Here is an 18,926-nt window from a genome sequence, read left to right as displayed (position 1 = left end):
ACAATTTTACTAACTTTTAAAATTTTTTTGAATTTTCTTGATGGATTTAGTAGACAAGTTCTTAAATTTTTTCATCCACCTTGTCCAATTTGTTTATAATTTTTTATTTTTTTAAAATTAATAATTTCATCCAATATCATAAGTTATTTGTAATATTCCAAACAAAAGTGGATATTCGTAATTATGTCAAATTTTAGGGGAGCTCATTATAATTTAATTTTATTATTATTATTATGAAAAATCAATCCACCAATTATTTGAATTCTTACAAAATATTAAAATAGCTAAAAGTCCTTAATTTTCAATGAAAATTCCCATTTAGTGTCTCCTAACCACATAATTCTATTTTTTTTTCTTCACAAAAGTTCCAAAAACATTACTTATATTGATTTTCTAAATATACTTCTCGAAAATTACTCAATACATAGACATTAAAATTGCATTTGCCAAAATCGATCCAATTGTTTACAGTCCAATGAGAATACTTAATTATAAATTCAAGTCAATCAATCAAAAATAGAAAGAATGCCTATAAATACACATACTAGCCCTTCATCACAAGCACAAATCAGCTTTTCATGATGGCACTCAAACCCCTCCACTGCTTCTCTTTGGTCTTCCATCTTTTTGTAACCCTTTCTTCCGTCGCCAATGCCAAGCGACAGATGCCGAGTGACCAAAAACCCTCGCCTTTTGACTTCATCAAACACTTGGAAGGGTGTCACAAGGGCAACAAAACTAAAGACATCCACCACCTCAAACACTATCTCCACCAATTTGGTTATCTTGATTATCCCAACCAAATACATGCCAACAACAACGATTTCGATGATCTCCTTGAATCTGCTCTAAAAGAGTACCAACGTTATTATAACATTAATCCGACCGGGGCGGTGGATGCTGAAACCATCGCAAAAATGGTAATCCCTCGATGTGGGAACCGTGACATTGTTCACGGTACCAACACCATGCTCCCTAGGCCAAACAAAAAGGAAAATTCAAACTCGAGCACAAACTCCATCCACACAGTATCTCAGTATAGCTTCTTCCCCGGAAATTTGAGATGGAGTAAAACACATCTGACTTATGGGTTCTCACCCAACACCCCAACGGCCACCATAGACCCCGTCATCCGTGCATTTGCGAAATGGGATTCTGCCACTCATTTCACTTTTTCACGAGCCCAAAACAATCAAAGGCCTGATTTGATAATAGGGTTTCACCGCCGCGACCATGGAGACGGATCCCCATTTGACGGCCCGGGAGGGACCATAGCCCATGCATTTGCTCCAAGCGATGGGAGGTTTCACTACGACTCAGACGAGGCATGGTCAATGTCACCCGTGGGAAATGCATTCCACTTGGAGACGGTTGCGCTGCATGAAATTGGGCACCTTCTTGGGCTTGGGCATAGCTCAGTTGCCGATGCAATCATGTATCCTTCGATTTCGCGTGGGGCGACCAAGAATTTGCATGCAGATGATATTCAGGGAATCAAAGCTTTATATAATGTCTGAAAATCAACACGCTGTTGCATAGCTGAATTATCTAGTACATCTACGTACGTGTGATAATAAAGTCTCCGTAGCTAGTTGGAGTAAAAAATAAAGGTTGGAGCTTCTACTGACTAAGGACTATGATTATCTTTAATTTCCTTTTTGTTCTTATTACAAGGTCTAATATGGATATGTTGTTTATGAGAAATCATAAAAACAAACTTTAATATTCATATATAATATCGTATATGATTATATTTACTATAGTTTCTTGACATGGATTATTAATTGGGAAAACTTGTAGTTTTAGTATCGTAATTATATATGAGGAGGTAGGTCCTACTGGAATTTAATTTCGCAATTAACTAAGTTCTGTAATTTTTTAAAAATTGACAAATTAAGAATAAAATTTAACAAAAATTTTACAATCTAACTAGAATTTAGGAGTTTAAATGAAGGACACATACCAAATTCCAGCCCACTTTCTAATTTTGGGATGATTTTGTCAACTACATTTTTTGTTTTAAATTGTAGAGCTGAATTGCCAAATTGAATTTCAAACAACTAAAATTACCACCTCTATAATTATGAGATTAAAATTACAATTTTTCTTATTAATTTTGATTGAAAATAAATTAACAACCTTTTCCCCAAAACATTTACAAAAGAATGATCAATATTGGTTTTTCAACTCCTGGAAATTACTCAAACTCATGATCAATAAATTACGAGTTGTTGAGCAATTTCTAGTACGAGAGATGAATCTCATAATTTTATTTTTAAAATTGAAAAAAGTAGACGGGTTTTCGTTGATTGTAATCATCACCAAGTTGAGGTGATTACAATAAGTCAAAAATTCAAATGTACATGTACGTCTCGATCACCAGCTGATTCAGATCATTTAGCTGAATTCATTAAGATATCCGACCTAATAACCTCTGGTAAACATGACCTAGCTATAGTGTATCATAAACCATATGTCTTAGATCCATTTCATTTATGTTTAATGCTTGAGTTTCTAAGGCTTCTTGTGATCTTTTTTATGTATAATCGTTTTCGGTTTTCTTTTTTTTTTTTTTTTTTTTTTGGGTGAGATTTCAACTTTACGAATCGGATTGTGGAAGAAAATTGAAGGGTGATAATAATAGATGAAAACGATTGATCTGGAATAATTGGTTTTTCTTGACCTTAGGCTCAAGTTTAGTGATCCAACTTGAGATCTTGGGCACTGGTTTACAACCTCTAAACTTGAGGGTTTGTAAAATAATTGTTAGTACTCCGGCAGTCGGGTTTAATTATTTTTTTATTATAAAAAAGAAAAATTATAAAAATAATATTTTTTTTAAAAGATGTAACATATTTATATCGAGTCATGGCAGACATAATTTTTTTAAAAAAAATCAATCGCTCGACACAATTTTTTTTTTTAAAATAAAACGTCGAGTCGGAGATAGCATCCACGACTCAAGCTCCTAGACGGTATTCACGGCATCCACGACTCGAGTGTATCTTTTTTTAATATTCGTAATTATAAGTTTAAATAATTTATTAATTAGAATTAATAAAAAATATAAAATTTTTAATTGAACTTAATAAAATAATTAAGTAATTACAAATTTAATAGTTTATTAATTACGATAAATAATAATATTAAAATTGTATCATCAAAAATTTAATTAACTATATAAATATTATTTATTGTGTACGACCCGCATTAGCATATTTGATCTTCTTGAAGTATTTCCTTATTGGGCTTGTTATCTTTCTCGCATTTGCGGTCAATCCATCTCATTTTGAATAGGAAATGTTTGGTTTCGACTAAGACGTATAGAGGTACTACTAATACTGTCATAGACCAACTCAAATTTTGGGACATCCAATAATTTTCCGACAGCAAAAGCTCAAAATATTTAGAATATGTATTTCTATAAGCCATTAGATAATAATAATAATCCTTAGCCATTGATCCAGCATTAATCATGTATGCAGCACATACTTTTTTAGCGTGAGAACAAGGGATGTCAAATTGAGTCCATTTGCTGCATGAACATTCTTGGTTGGCGATTTTTACAAGATGGATATTGAATCCATGTTCACTAAGACGGACTGTTGGAACTGATGGTATTTCGTAACCGTATGCTCAACATATTTTTTGAACAAACGTGTGAACATATTGTATGCATTATCCGTCTATAGTTGGTTGTTGCTCAACATTAAGCCACTCTTCTCGTGCCTCTCATGAAAATAATGGATAGCACGCGTAAGCATTATTTCGACTATTGTTGTTACTGGTAGGAGGCGAGCCCCTTTCAAAACTCCATTAATGCATTCTGACATGTTGATCGTAAGAATACTGCATCGTCATCCACCATCATGAGAAGCTGTCTAGTTTTCCTTGTCAACTTGGTCTAAGTATTCAAAAGTTGCTATTTGTAGCTCTTTATCTCATCCATTATTTGATTAAACTTTGTGATTTGATATTCAGAGTGAACTCCCCAATAAAGATCTTTCAATTCAACATTCTTGTGTTGACTGTTGAAATTAGAACACACGTGCCTCAAACAATACCGATGCACTCCGAGAGGTTGCACAAAGTCCTAACTTTTGCATACTGCTTTAATGATATCAGGGTAATAGCCAGAAATAAGGCACATCCCCCTTCGCCCTTTATAACATGTCTGCTCAACTATTGAAGAAACCAATTCCAAAATGAATAGGATTTTTCATTTACAATTGCAAATGCAAGATGGAGTATATGTTGATTCACATCTATGGCAGCTGCAATCAATATTTGTATTTGTACTTTGTGTATAAATGGATCACATCTACACTAATAATTTCGCGACAGAATTGGAACCCTTTGGTACACGGTCTGAACGCCCAAATGACGTATCACATATGCACCAGTTGACTGCTAGAAGTCTTTGTATTCCCATTCAACAATAGTTCCTGCATTAAATTTTCGGAGAGCTCTCATATATTTAGGTAGCTTCGAGTACGCCTCAAGATTACTACGTGTCTCAACCACCTCAAGATTACTATGTGTCTCAACTGCCACAAAATGATTAATTTCAATCGGTTCCATATATACCAAGCATGTAGAACTATATTCTTCACATGTAGATCTTAACCTTGGTTGCACCAAGATATAATATTTCATCAATTTCATTTCTATCATTTAGTACATATCGTGATAATGTGGAGCCCAATTCTGCAGTATCATCAAATCGATTGCACATTAATTCCGGTGGTGATGATAATGATGAACAAAATGAGTCAATACAAATGTGCCCGAGAAAATAAGAAGACCTCAACGTCAACACCACAGACGCAATTGTGGAACGAGCAAACATTTTTAATATCTGTATTTTTATTGTAATATTTGTAATAAATTGATTGAAACTATAATGTTTATATTTATAATTAACAATTTTAATGTAATATACATTTAAAAAAAAAAACTGAGCCATGGACACAAACCACGACTCGACCTTCTGGATTCATTTTGGGCATCCTTTTGATTGGACTTTTTTTTAATCAAACTCCGACACCTGTCGAGGTCCTTGGGCTTTGCCTTCCCGTGGTATTTTTTTCTTTGATTTAAGGTTGGTTTGCTTTTATGCGCACAACCTATTTATATGTATTCCCTCTTTCCTTTTTACTTTGCAAGATTTGGTCTTACAACACTTTGTAAAGATTTTATAAACGTAAAACCCATACTATTTATCTCGCTTTACAAGATCTCCACTTTACAAGAATTTTTTATTTTTATTCAGATGATTCAAAAATAATAGCCGAAACTGATTACCAAACGTAACGAGGCCTAAATTAGATTAATTGAGGCTTTGTAAATAATAAAATTATATTATTAACGTACAAATGTTTTTCTATTTTTAATAGCAGTAATTATAAAGTTGTAAATTCAAATTTGATGAATGCATTAAATATTATTTGAAGCTACAGCTACCAATAAATATTTAACGGAATCACATACATATTGGAATATAAAATTAATCCAAATAACAAAATCTATATATACTCTACTCAAATAAAGTTGATCGCTCTAAAAAGAACATAAACACATAACCAATTAATATATTATTTTCTTGTTTACCACATAATTGGTCCACCATAATTTACCCAATACAACTTCATAATACAAATGTCCAAACTCCAACAATTGGTAACAACCATCAATAGACAACAAATGAAGGACCCACGGCTCTCCATCAATGTCCACGTCACCACCAAACATTCTAACGCCATGCCCCACAACCTCAAAACCTTGTGACCCGCGTCTACAAATATTTAGGAATTCGTTCACTACTCTCGCGTTCTCTGAAAATCTCCAGGCATAATTTCATCTTATGACTTGTGATTTTGGGAAAACTAACCACAGTTGATAAACCATGGCTATCATATCTAGGCGCTTGTATATTATGTGATGAGGGCGCAATGGAGATATATACTCATCTATTCGATGTCGTTATGCCAGAAGCTCCCTGACAGCGATTCGGCTGATTGTTCGGTTTGAATGGCCTAATAAAGAGTGATCACGGGACGTTGAGTGGGCTGCAAGAAAATGGAGAGGAAAACATATGATTAACTTGGCTTATCGTGTACTCCTGACTGCTTGCATTTACCACATTTGGAGGGAACGAAATTTGAGACGCTTTGAGTAAACGGAGCGACCATCGAATATAATAGCCACCATTATTGTAGAAGATATTAGACACAGGATTATCAGTGTTAATTTATCTCGTTCTGTTAGTTCATGTGCGTTATATAGATTATGGCGTATCCCTTGGCCTGTCGATCACCAATTGAGCACTGTTGTACTGTACGATTTTATTTTATTAACGAAACTTACATTTATCAAAAAAAAATATATTTAGGAATTCGAAAAAATGCATACCACTCCACTCTCATATTCAAATAATTAAATTATTCTATGTGGGAAAAAAAATACAAAATTATCTTTCTGTGTTTTATAAAATTACTCCCCCATTCTACGATTTCGTGAAGTGTACGTGATTTTTTTTAATTTTAATTTTATTTAAATTTTATATTATAAAATTATATTTTTAACATTATTTAAGAATCATAGAATCTTTGAATATAAGCAAATTTAACTAGTAGATCAATGCCCCAAATTTTACTTTAATTCAAATCAATGGTTGGGATTTAAAATTATATCCAGGGCACGGCGCAGAGGATGTTCCGGTATTGTAAAAATAAGATAGGAACGAGGTGGCATTGGAGTATGGCATAACAAAGACTCATGTAGTTAAAGAGCTACTACCTAGCGAGGTTCTTTCAGAACTGCTACTAATACAATGGCTAGTTGAGAAAAGCCAATCTCCTAAAAGAGTCTGCCTATGAAAAGAATGCTTTGGAATTGTATAAGAGCAGGCTGTGATGCGAGGACTCTCAGGGACCTACTTAAGTCTGCGATCACTCTAAAAGCGGATAGGACCAAACCTTTTATTCCCCTAGCAGCGCTTATTCCAACAAGACCAGCAAGAGCGTCTTTTTTCGTGAAAATTGGATATCAATAGCTTTCCTTTCTTTCACAAAGGAAGAAGCATAGAGGGTTCGAAGGGATTCTAAAATCCCAAAAGGGGAAGTGCAATCACTATCTAGAAAAAGGGGCTCGGCTACTTAGAAGGTAGGAGTTCATACCGCGTTGATAGACTTAACTGAGCTATGGAGGGATGTCGCTCGTCAACGTCCGTTGCCGATCCGGTCGTCCATCTCGGAGTCATCAACATCTCTGTTATCGGATATAAGTGGTCTTACCCCATAGAAAGCTTGATCTATCTGCCTCACCATTTTCTCGTATGCCTTTCGATCCGACTAAACGGTAGGTAGGCGGCGGATGTGTGACGTTTGGAGTTGTCGTTCGTGCACCTGTCCCCAATGGAAGAATGAGTGAGATTTTCCCCTGCATATCATGGCCTTACCACTCGGTCCCCGATGGCCAGCGGGGGAGTCGGTATAGCAGAAAGCAGCACTGCATTCAATCTTGCATAGGTAGGGTTTCTATCTGCTGAACGAGGAGCGATCGAAGGCTGTTGAAGTGACTAATTCCTGGAAATTAGGAGGCGTTGAAAACAAAGAAATTGTTGGCCAGGCTAGTGGCCTTCTCAGCCTTTCTTTCAGCAGATTCTGATGCTTCAGCTTCTTCATACTTGTTATTTTGAAAATAAGCTCGTGAAGGATCGATGTAATTGAGCTCGCCCGACGAAACTTTTCCGGCTCAATTACATAGACCCTCGCCTCTTTCTATATGATAATATGCACCTATATACAGAGAAACCGAAAGAGAGGGGCGGCAAAATGGAGGCGGAGGGCAGCAACGGTGACGACAACCATGGATGCAGGGAGGAGTAGGCATCAAAGGGATGGTGGAGGTGGAGGTATAAGCATTTTCCAGTGGGCAGCGAAGACGAGGAAGGGGACAGCAACAGGGAAGGGTTTTTTGGGGTAGGGGTGGGGGCAAAGGGGAGGCGGCGACAGGTTAGGTTTTTTTTTAATAAAGATATACATTATAAATAATATATATTATATATAATATACATTATATATAATATAATACAATAATATTATTATATATTTTTATACATAAAATAATATTTTCTTAGAAAATTAATAAAAAAAATTGCATTAAAAGAACGTATAATACACCACTTTTTTTAGGAATAATTTACTTAATTTTAAAAAATACAATCGAAAAGATTCCCTCTATTAATTGGCAGTTTGGATTTATAATACATCAAATTCAGTGCTAGATTCTTTTTATTTAAAAGAAAATTGTTAAATTTGACCATCAACCTCAAGTTACGTGTAGTCAAGGGCATGCAAAAGACTCCATATGTATTTGAAATCAGAAGTACAATATAATAAAGGGGAAATAGAAAGAGGGCAGGAGGGGAAACGAGAAAAGAATTTAATTGACATTTTTTTTAGGGAAAAATCCAGTGAGTCCCCCTGTGATAATAGGAATGATCAAAAACCCCCCTATGAAAATTAAAGTATCAATTACCCCCTTGTGATATAAAATAAAGTTTAAAAAACTCCCTCCGTGCAGAATTTGCGGCTCACGCGCGTTGACTGCGAAGCTGGGTATGAAAATTACATTTTTTGGACATTTTTGCCCTTCTCTCCCCCAATTTAAAGATTGTTTCATCCCTTCTTTCTATCGCACTTTCTAACCCTTTCGTGCACCTTTCTAACCCTTCTATCCCCCAATTTAATGCATCTTTCTCATTTTTTTTTCTTTTTTGCAAATTTTGAAGCCATGTCCACACAATCACGTCGACTAAAAAAAATCGAGGATGCAAGGAAGTGCTCGATTTGAGGTTTTCAGCTTCACCATTATGTGGATGCAATTCAAAGGCAGAAATTAGAGTAGTGGAATCTTTAAGAAAACCTTCTAGAGGTAAGTTATATTATTGTTGTAGTTTCAAATTTGTAATTTTTTTCGTTGGGTACAACCGAAAGAGCTACATGGGCACCAAGCGGGTTTCCGGTAAGTTTTGATTGTGGAGCATACACCGGGTTGGGGGACAGTGCATTTGCAACAGATGAAGATGAACTAGATGGTTGTGATATAGATGATGTGATATCGAAAGCGTCGAATTCCAAAAAATCAAATATAAATGTCGAACACAATGAAAAAGTGGTTAGCAATGTTAATTTTTGGATTGGAGTTAGTGCAGTTTTATGTTTGATGGTTTTCATTCTGTTAATCAAGTAGAAATCAAGGGTTGTTGTAATTGTATTCTAATTCCTGAAATATGCAGTGTATTTTTGTTTCTAATTGCATTGTAATTCAAAAAATGCACAGTTTATTTTTGTTTCCAGATTATAAGATCATATTAGAATGTTGTCCAATGCTTTAAAAAATACTACATAAGACATCTAAAAGTGCAAAACAATAAAATGCTTGATTTCATTAAAGCACAATGTAAGCATTCATATTGTATCTGTCAATTAAACAATTTACAACTTTCAACTACACTGCCAAATTTCTCAAGATTAAGCCTCAGCCAAAAGTATATCCAACCTCATTCAAAGACATTACTACCTCCAAAGGTGCTGCCAGTAATTTCTCTCCAAAAAATACCAAATAAATCAAACAAGTAGCACCATTTAAAGTAGCCAAAAAGTACATCCAACACCATAAAATGGTTAAAACAAAATTACAACTCTATTTTCATGGCCTCCGTGGCCTTTTCTTGGACCTCTCCTTGATTCTTTCCAGAACTTCGAAAATTGATGGCTTTTTGTTTCTATTTGTATTTATAGGTCCTCTTGAGCTTGTTCCAATAGTATCTCCCATCAAAACGGCATTTCTACGTCCTTGATAACCAATTTGTTGTTGATAATATAAAAAGAGTTTAAAAACAATTGCATAAAAATATAAAAATTAGGAAATATATAATAACAAAACTTACAGTAGATGGATGAGTGCTTGTGGGGGGTGTTGTCGCAGATGACCCAACAATTGTTTGTTCATTCTACATTTCAAGAGGATTATATTTTAATTGCTCACTTGTACACAGTCACAAGCATTGATAGCCAATTTCTTGTTGTTATAAAAAAAAAAAAACAAAAGAAACTTACGGTGCTTACAATAGATGGAGGAGTGTTTGTCGAGTGTGTGGCTGCAGATGCTCCATCAATTGTTTGTTCAAGCTGCATTTGAAAAAAAAACATGTAATATGTCAACAATATTGTAGTAAAAAATTGTAGCAAAAAGAACTATATTTTAATTACTATCAGAACTTACAGTGCTTACAGTACATGGAGGAATGCTTGTTTGTAGTGTCTTTGCACTTGTTCTTGTTTTTTGCTTCTAAAATTCAAAATAATTTATTCATATTTGAGTAGTAGCTAATATTTACATTGGAAAAAATATATTAACTTACCTTGGTTGCTCTTGTAGCCTCAGACTGCAACTCATTCTCTTGGCTTGTTCGGGGAATTTGAGAGCCTTCGACAGGTATTTCCTCATGACTTATGCCTGCAAATAAATGTTTTTACTCAACATAATTGTCAAAAAAGAAAAAAGAGAGACAGAATATTAAGTGAACAATTTCATTTAACAAACCTTGTAAAACTTTGACTTTTGGTGTGTTGGATTCTTGCAAGTTCCCTTGTTGTGTCCTCTCTCCAAGCAGTTGCTGCACGTATGTGTTAGACCTTTTCTTGTAGAAGTGGATTGCACCTCATCTGGACCCCTCCTCCTAAGTCTTTTTGGTCTACCCCTTTTCGTTTTAACTTTTGGTGGTTTGTTTTAGGGGTTCATAAGTAGTTTGAATGTAGTCTTTTGCCCCAGGAACAGCATGGATCATCTCCCCATAAACCTTTAAGTATGTTGATTTTTTGTAACAAATATCAACATACTCATCAATTGGAACCCGTTTGGTAGATATTGCTGCACGTGCATGGCAGCAGTGGTAGGCATTCAACTGAAACATGCCACAAGTGCATGTTCTTTTTGCAAGATTCACCACATACTTATCTAGGAAATGATCTACTTCATACTCATCCATCCCACACCACAATGTAAAACAATTCCTAGCCATTAACTGTTGCTTCTTGATTTTTTTAAGAACATTTGGGCAAATGTCTCCCTCAAACTTATCCATCCCTTCCCTTTTTTGCTGCAATCTTGACATCAATTTGCATCTAATCCATTCAAACATCGTGATTATTGGCTTATCTCTAGCATCAAGTATGTAATTATTAAAGCTTTCACAAAGATTGTTCACCAATATATCACATTTACTATGCAAAGGAAAAAAAACCCGACTCCAATGTTCTGGATTGATTTTTTTCAGCCATTCAAAGGCTGTCTCAACTTCAGGTTTCTTTTTGGGTCAATTTCTTCAATTTTTTTCATGAACCTTTCAAAATCCCTTTTGTTTGCTGTTGATGCAGCTTTCCAAAAGAATTGTTTCAGTTCTTGGGATTTAAACTTCATTTTGAAGTTTTCATACATGTGCCTAATGCAAAATCTATGTTCAGAATCAGTAACAAGATCTTTTAAGGCCTCAATAAGTCCTTTTTGCCTATCACTAATGAAAGACCACATCGAAGTCCCCATCCCACCTATATCATCTAGCAATTCCCCCAAAAACCAAGTCCAATTTTCCCTGTATTCTATCTGAACTACAACCATGGCAATAGGAAACATGTTGTCATTCCCATTCCTCCCTACAGCCACAAGCAACTGTCCACCATAATAGGTTTTCAAAAAACAACCATCTAGACCAATGATCGGTCTGCAACCATTTAAAAAACCATTTTTAAGTGCTGCAAAGCTCACATGCATTTTATCAAAGACTGGTGGATTTGAACCCTCAACTTTTTTAATAATCATCTTGCTGCCAGGGTTAAAATGCCTCACTGTCTCACAATAATCCCACAGTTTTTCATATTGAATAGAATCTTTCCCTCTAATTTTTTCAAGTGCCTCCCTTCTTTATCTAGTGCCTGAATGGGCTCACAATCACTGTCTTCTACATATATTTCTATAGGCAAGTCTATCCCTCTATATTGATTCTCCAAATCACATATGCAAATGTCAGGGCATTCATTGCTAATACGTCTTAAACCAAGTTCTAGTGGTAACCCTGAAATTTTATAATAAAAGGTCATTGTGCCTTTCTTCCCACCACATCTATCATACATTTCTCCTAATTCATACATTCCTAGAAAATCAATATCTATCCCTTCAAAAATCTTTTTTGTACCCCCTACATATTTAGATCTATTACCATCCACAAATCTACCACCATACCAGAAGTGAACATCATGCAAGTCATTACTCTGCACATGGAGGGAAAAAAAAACAAATACAACTTTTTAAAAGGAGCACATTATAAAAGTAGATACACAAGTTTATCATAGGGAGTTTTATGAATATTTATATTATCACTGGGGGTCAATAAATAACTATCAATTTTCAAACAGGCCCATATTTTTTAAATATAATAGAATATAATAATTCTCAAACATGGACCACATATTATCATAAAAAGTCTAAAAAATATCATGAACATGGTAATAGCTGCAATATAATAATTCTCAAATGGGGACCACATACTATCATAAAAAGTCTAAAAAATATCATGAACATGGTAATAGCTGCAATATAATAATTCTCAAATGGGGACCACATACTATCATAAAAAGTCTAAAAATAGATCATGAACATAGTAATAACAGCAATATAATAACTCTCAAATAGGGACCACATACTATTATAAAAAAAATTAAAATAGATCATGAACATGGTAATAGCTGCAATATAATAACTCTCAAATAGGGACCACATACAATATAATAAATTAACTGACAAAAAGAACTCAACAAACAGAAAATTCGGTGACTCCAGAAATTTATCATGCAATATCTATTGTATCTTTCCTAGTTTCATCTATTAAATAAACGAAAAGTTATTCATGATGACATAATAGATTAATGTCCTACTATTTAAGATCTTATTTTCAGCATTTACAGCATTTTCCCTTTCCCAACACAATGCAAAAGAGATTAGCACTAATGAAGGCACTCGTTTGCCTAAAAAGTTTTCCTTCCATTCCAGAATTATATAAAGAAGTGTATACCCAAACTACAAGGTGAAGGTGCCAATGTAGATATTCCACACTGCAATTCCATCTTGAATGAAAGAAAAGAAACTTGTATCATCATTTCCTTTATCTAATTTCTGAATGTGGGTATGCATTCCTTTCCTAAGACCCATCAACGTAAACAGAAGATGTGAAACTGGAAAGACCAATCCATTCACAGAATACCATGAAGTCCATAATTCAATGATAATTTTATTGTATATCTTTTATCACTGATTTCCAAAGAATTGTCAATTGAGTATTGTCAATTCAATATTTTCACTTTCCTAACTCCTCTATATGCTTTAACCATGAACGTGTATCAATTTTTGCAACATTTGAAACCTCAAGTAACTATCAGAAGTGAATATCATACGAGTGTCATGAGGGACCACAGATATATAATAATGCACATAAAACAAACATACCGTCATTGTCTTGCAGAGTTCACCAAGTCCTAATCTCCTTTTTCTTTTGTCTTTATATAAATCTACAATAAAATAACATAACTAAGAATCAATTCTTTAATCGAGATTTTTTAAAAAAAAATAAAAAATACATTAAAGTAATATGGAAAACTGACCTCATATACTGGTTGAGCCTTTTTTATTTCTCTCCACCAGAAACCACAAAAGAAAAAATCCTATATAGCGAAAAACGCTAGATCAGTTCTTGTAGAGAGAATTTATTTTTAAAAATCAGAAAAAGTACCTTAAAGTAGTAGATCTGAAAACTAACCTGATGTATTGTTGAAATATCGTCGATTTCTCTTCAGCCGCAACAAAAAAAAGAACACCTAAATAGAAAAATTCAAACTTTTATGCTTAGAAACTTAATAAAAAACTATAAAAATCCTAAATCATAACCTAAATCATAACATAACTATAAAAATCGTAAACTATAAAACCCTAATGCAACATAAACACCACAAAAAATGAAAAAAAAAAAGCGAAAAGTAGACAACTCACCTTCTTTAACCTCTTTTTGTTAATTATATAGAGTTTTCTTCGAATTTAACGGTCAGTTTTTTCAATTTTTTGCAAAGAAATCGAATAAGTTTTAACAAAGGGAAGGATTAGGGTTTTCTCTCAAAGTCGACGAAGTCGGGTTCTATGGTCTAAATTGGTCAACAGCCTTTTCATATATATGAAGGGGTATTTTAGTCTTTACCCCTGAAAATTAGACTATCTTTGACCGGGGGGCAGTGTGATTTTTTTTTTTTATAACAAAGAGGGTGAAATTGGTATTTGTTTTTTCATAGGGGGATTTTTGATCTTTTGGCATAACACAGGGGGCCAAAATGAATTTAACCCTTTTTTTTTATATAGGAATGGTTTAGTACTTTAGTCTATACACATAATGCGGATCGAGATAGTTAACGTACACTCCTCAATCTTAATGCAATAGTATTGAATTATTGATATAGGAAATATTAGCCGTTTTGTGGCACATCCTTGTTGTAAAATATATTATCATAATTTATTTCTAAAATATATGACCAATAAATTACAAGTTGTTGAGCAATTACTAATGCGAAAGTCGAATCTCATAATTTTATTTCTAAAATTGAAAAAAGTAGACGGGCTTTGGTTACTTATTGTGATAAAGAGTGATATCCCTTGTAATCTCGTATAGTAACTTGTTTACTTGCTTTTTGACTAGCCCGTTATAACTTGGATTGATTCAGTATTAGAAGCAAATTTTGAGTGATTTCGATGATCAAAATTTTGGCCGATTAGATAGTCACCCACATGGCCCATTTTCCCCTTTTTCCTAACATCTATTTTCGTCCTCGGTTCTAGGAGAGGCAATGTCCGAATTGCCCTCATTTATATTGTAATTACAACGGTGATGTATCCGGTACATTTAATGTACCTGACAAAAGGTTGCTATACTACTTCCAATCGTCCTCAATATTTCTCTCGTAGCAGACTACTCAACTCTCCAATCAACCTTGTTGCCCCAACTCTTGCAAACACACCCCAAGTCTTGAAACTCTCTGCTAATGCTGATGGTCTGCCTTCTGTCAATCCCTTCCCAGTCACTGAAAGTTTCTGATCCCACAGGTATTTTTGTTGGTCTTTCTTGGTAAAGAAAAGAATGGAACTTTGTGAAAATTGTATAATGATTCTGTTGTTGGAGTTTTGAGTGTCAAATGTTGATCCCTTTTTCTTGATTTTAGATGTTTGATGAGAAGAAACAAGAGGGAGTTGAGTTTGAGAATCTGATCACAAGGTCTTTGTTGCTGGATTTCTCTGAGAAGTCTGATTCATCTGAGTGCTCTTCTGTGGTGACTTATCAAGGAGTAGTCTGCAGAGACACAGAGAGTAGCAAAGAGAAACCCTCCGCTCGTCGATTTGGTCTATTCGGGTGAATGCAAGTAGCACTAGGGAGGACGACGAAGAAGAAGAGGGGGAGAATTGTCCCGAGGAAGAATGTGATGATGATTATTATCAATATGAAGAGGAAGAAGGGCATGAATTTGGTGAAGATAATGTTGACCTGCTTCAAGGACTCTGTGAAGGAATCAGCAAGATTAGTGTGAAGGAGGGGCCAAAGTTTGAGGGCACACATTCGGTTCATTTACAACGGCGATGATGAGATTCAAGACGAGGAGCAAGTTTGTGGCAGTGATGATGCATGTGAATCGCGGTTGTTGGGTGCTTCTTCACCTAGTTGTGGGTTGCTGGGTTTGAAAGGCTTGCCGATGCCTAACGAGAAGCATCTCCGGTTTCCTCAAGAATCTGAGACGATGGAGAGATGAAATGTCGTCAGCAGCATGGGTTGTTTTTGCTTCTGATGATGGTTTGTCTTGTGACACCATCATGGTTGTCTGAGATTGTTTCTATTGTTTGATGATTGAATTGGTTCTGTTATTGGTTTAGAATTATGCTGACGATGGCTTGGGGAAACAAATGTATTTTGCTGCTTTCATTCCAACTGATATATACATATCAATTGATATTGATTATATGATTTCTTGAGATGGTGCACAACCGGCAACAAAGCTCCCGGTGGAAGTCGAAACGAGTGAGATAGAACAAAACGAGAATAGGGAGACATAAGGTGAAGGAGAAATGAGCCATTAGACTGATTGGAAAATCAATTGTCTTATTTAGGGTTAAAATTATAATTGCAGTTCCCAATCACTTAAATAACACAAAGCAAGTAAATATAAAATAATTGAATTATTGAAACTATCTTAAGTCAATAAATAAGTTACGAAATAGTCAATTTGAAGTCAATCATACGGACAATCACAAACTAATATTTTGCCACTTAATCCCATCACAAAAAGTAAACATGGCCATAGTGTATCATAAACCATAACTTTTTTATAATTGGAGGAGGGAAAGTGTCACCATGCAAATAGTTTGAGGGGGAAATTGCAATTCCAGTCAATCGGGGATAAGAATATTGAAGCATCCAAACATACCCTTATATATTTGATGCAGAAATGGTTACTGCTGGTTAGAGTTCTATCTACGTACAACTGCAGTTCCCTCCAGCTCTGCGGAGTGGTGTTTCTCTTTCTTTTCAGCTCTTCTCTGCTTCCCCAGCGAACCCGATACGATTCTCTTTCCCTCAGGTAAAGCCCATCCTTTAGTTCATGGAAATTCTTCTCCTTTTTTTCGGTAAATCTTAAGAGTTCGTTATAAACTGTTGAGATCTGGGAAGAAGTCTTAGATCCATTTCATCTGTGTTTAATGCTTGAGTTTCTAAGGCTTCTTGTGTCTTTCTGATGTAGGGTCGTTTTTTCTCTTTGTGAGATTTCGACTTTATGAATCAGATTTTGGAAGAAACTTGAAAGGGAAAGGTGATAGTCTGATTCATTTTATAGATGAAAACAATTGATCTAGAATAATAGGTTTTCTTGACCTTAAATCCATACATAGGTATGTATATGAGAAAAAGATTGAGGATTTGTATGCGTGTTGGCAAGACTGATGGTGAGGGGTTATGTGCAGAGCCCTGGTTTTATAAGTTTGTAAATTGCTGATTTTGGAAAAAATATGGATCTAGTATTTAGCTGAAACGGGTTTTGATTCGATCTTTTCTGGAGTCCCTTTGTTTCAGTTTTGATGAATTTGATGTTTTGAGATCAAACATTGGGAACTGTAAGTTGATTGTTTAATGTGTTGGGCTAATTTGTTTGCTGGATAAGTAATAATAGAAATTGGAGAGATCTGGAGACTCGTATTGGGGATTAATGATCAGTCTCTTAACTTTGGATTGCATTTGAATAAAAAGAAATACAGGTGTTGGGAGCCAAACAATACAGCAATATAAGGAAATTGAGTTGAAGATATAACCAACAAGAAAAGATGCCTGCACAAAAGATAGAAACAGGTCATAACGATGTTGTTCATGATGTATCCATGGATTACTATGGAAAACGTGTGGCAACAGCATCATCGGATGCTACCATAAAGATAATTGGTGTAGGCAACAACTCTACATCTCAGCATCTGGCTACTTTGAGTGGACATCAAGGTCCAGTCTGGCAGGTAGCTTGGGCGCACCCCAAGTTCGGCTCAGCACTTGCTTCTTGTTCTTATGATGGTAAAGTTATCATCTGGAAAGAAGGTAATCAGAACGAGTGGTCTCAATTTCAAGTTTTCGACCACAAATCATCTGTCAATTCCATTGCATGGGCGCCTCATGAGCTGGGATTCTGCTTGGCTTGTGGTTCTTCTGATGGGAATATATCTGTCTACACAGCTCAGTCAGAAGGTGGCTGGGACACTACAAAAATCGACCAAGCTCACCCTGTAGGCGTTACCTCTGTTTCATGGGCTCCTTCGATGGCCCCTGGTGCTTTAGTTGGATCAGGAGTGCTTGAACCCGTTCAAAAGCTGGCTTCTGGTGGTTGTGATAATACAGTGAAGGTGTGGAAGCTATATAATGGTAACTGGAAAATGGACTGTTTCCCTGCACTTCAAATGCATTCTGATTGGGTGAGGGATGTTGCTTGGGCTCCAAATTTGGGGCTGCCAAAGTCCACTATAGCAAGTGCTTCTCAGGATGGTACAGTTGTGATATGGACCGTGGCGAAGGAAGGTGACCAGTGGGAGGGTAAAGTACTGAAGGACTTTAAGACTCCTGTTTGGAGAGTTTCATGGTCCCTGACCGGAAACTTGCTGGCTGTGGCGTCTGGTGACAACAGCATCACATTGTGGAAAGAAGCCGTTGATGGGGTGTGGCAAGAGGTCACCACAATCGACCAATAGAATTCAGGTTCCTCTTAGTTATCAAATGAAGAGTACTCATTTTGTTTGTTATACATTTTTTCACATTCTTGAGGACCACTTTTTATTTTTCCCTGTACTCTAAATTCGTTGTAGTTGATTCCTTTCTGTATTGGATGATTCTGGTCTACAGGACATAGGGAGTGAGAAAATTGTGATTTTCCTTGGCCCTTTTTCAGGTTTCTTATGCTTTGTAGCCGAAACGTTCTTGAAATTGTGTTCTTGATAAGGTCTTTTTCTTTGTTTTTAAATTTTTTTATGGTTTTGGGGTTTTGGTTAGCATTGTGTTGTTTTCTTGGATGACCAATATAAATTATTCTACACATGTTAGGAACAAGCGGATGTGTTTTTATGCAATCCCCTTTTGGGAAGATTTTACTAGAAATCTTGCATTTATTTTAGGTCAAATTACGTTTTGCCATCCCAATTATGTCTGTTTTTATACTTTTGTATTTAACTTTTTTTTATATCAAATTGCATCTCAATTTTGCAAAATTTACACTTTAGCATATATGATCGTTTTTTTATTGTTCTTTTTG

At 35.2% G+C, this 18,926-nt stretch overlaps 2 protein-coding genes and 2 pseudogenes across 3 annotated transcripts; 3 read left to right on the top strand and 1 right to left on the bottom strand.

The window, feature by feature from the left end:
* The first annotated feature begins 575 nt into the window (after window positions 1-575).
* LOC105167742 (metalloendoproteinase 2-MMP) lies at window positions 576-1,757 on the top strand. Its single transcript, XM_011087563.3, has one exon. The coding sequence runs from the start codon at window positions 579-581 to the stop codon at window positions 1,515-1,517; it is 939 nt and encodes a 312-aa protein (XP_011085865.3). The 5' UTR covers window positions 576-578; the 3' UTR covers window positions 1,518-1,757.
* A 2,296-nt stretch (window positions 1,758-4,053) lies between these two features.
* LOC148787116 (uncharacterized) lies at window positions 4,054-13,572 on the bottom strand (annotated as a pseudogene).
* A 1,417-nt stretch (window positions 13,573-14,989) lies between these two features.
* LOC148787115 (uncharacterized) lies at window positions 14,990-16,065 on the top strand (annotated as a pseudogene).
* Window positions 16,066-16,514: 449 nt separating this feature from the next.
* LOC105167688 (protein transport protein SEC13 homolog B) lies at window positions 16,515-18,638 on the top strand. Of its 2 annotated transcripts, none has more exons than XM_088883047.1 (2): window positions 16,515-16,727; window positions 17,398-18,638. In XM_088883047.1, exon 2 carries the CDS (start codon window positions 17,464-17,466, stop codon window positions 18,367-18,369), a length of 906 nt encoding a protein of 301 aa, XP_088739173.1. In that variant the 5' UTR covers window positions 16,515-16,727; window positions 17,398-17,463; the 3' UTR covers window positions 18,370-18,638. The 2 variants fall into 2 exon arrangements, with proteins under 2 accessions (XP_088739173.1, XP_088739172.1); XM_088883046.1 differs by having other exon boundaries at window positions 16,516-16,727; window positions 17,390-18,638.
* Window positions 18,639-18,926: the final 288 nt, after the last annotated feature.

The sequence above is a fragment of the Sesamum indicum genome, linkage group LG8 (genome assembly GCF_026168435.1).
Source record: "Sesamum indicum cultivar Baizhima isolate 11 linkage group LG8, ASM2616843v1, whole genome shotgun sequence".
Lineage (NCBI taxonomy): Eukaryota > Viridiplantae > Streptophyta > Magnoliopsida > Lamiales > Pedaliaceae > Sesamum > Sesamum indicum.
Note: the sequence above shows the minus strand (reverse complement) of the source record. Positions and strands in the feature narration are given on the sequence as shown.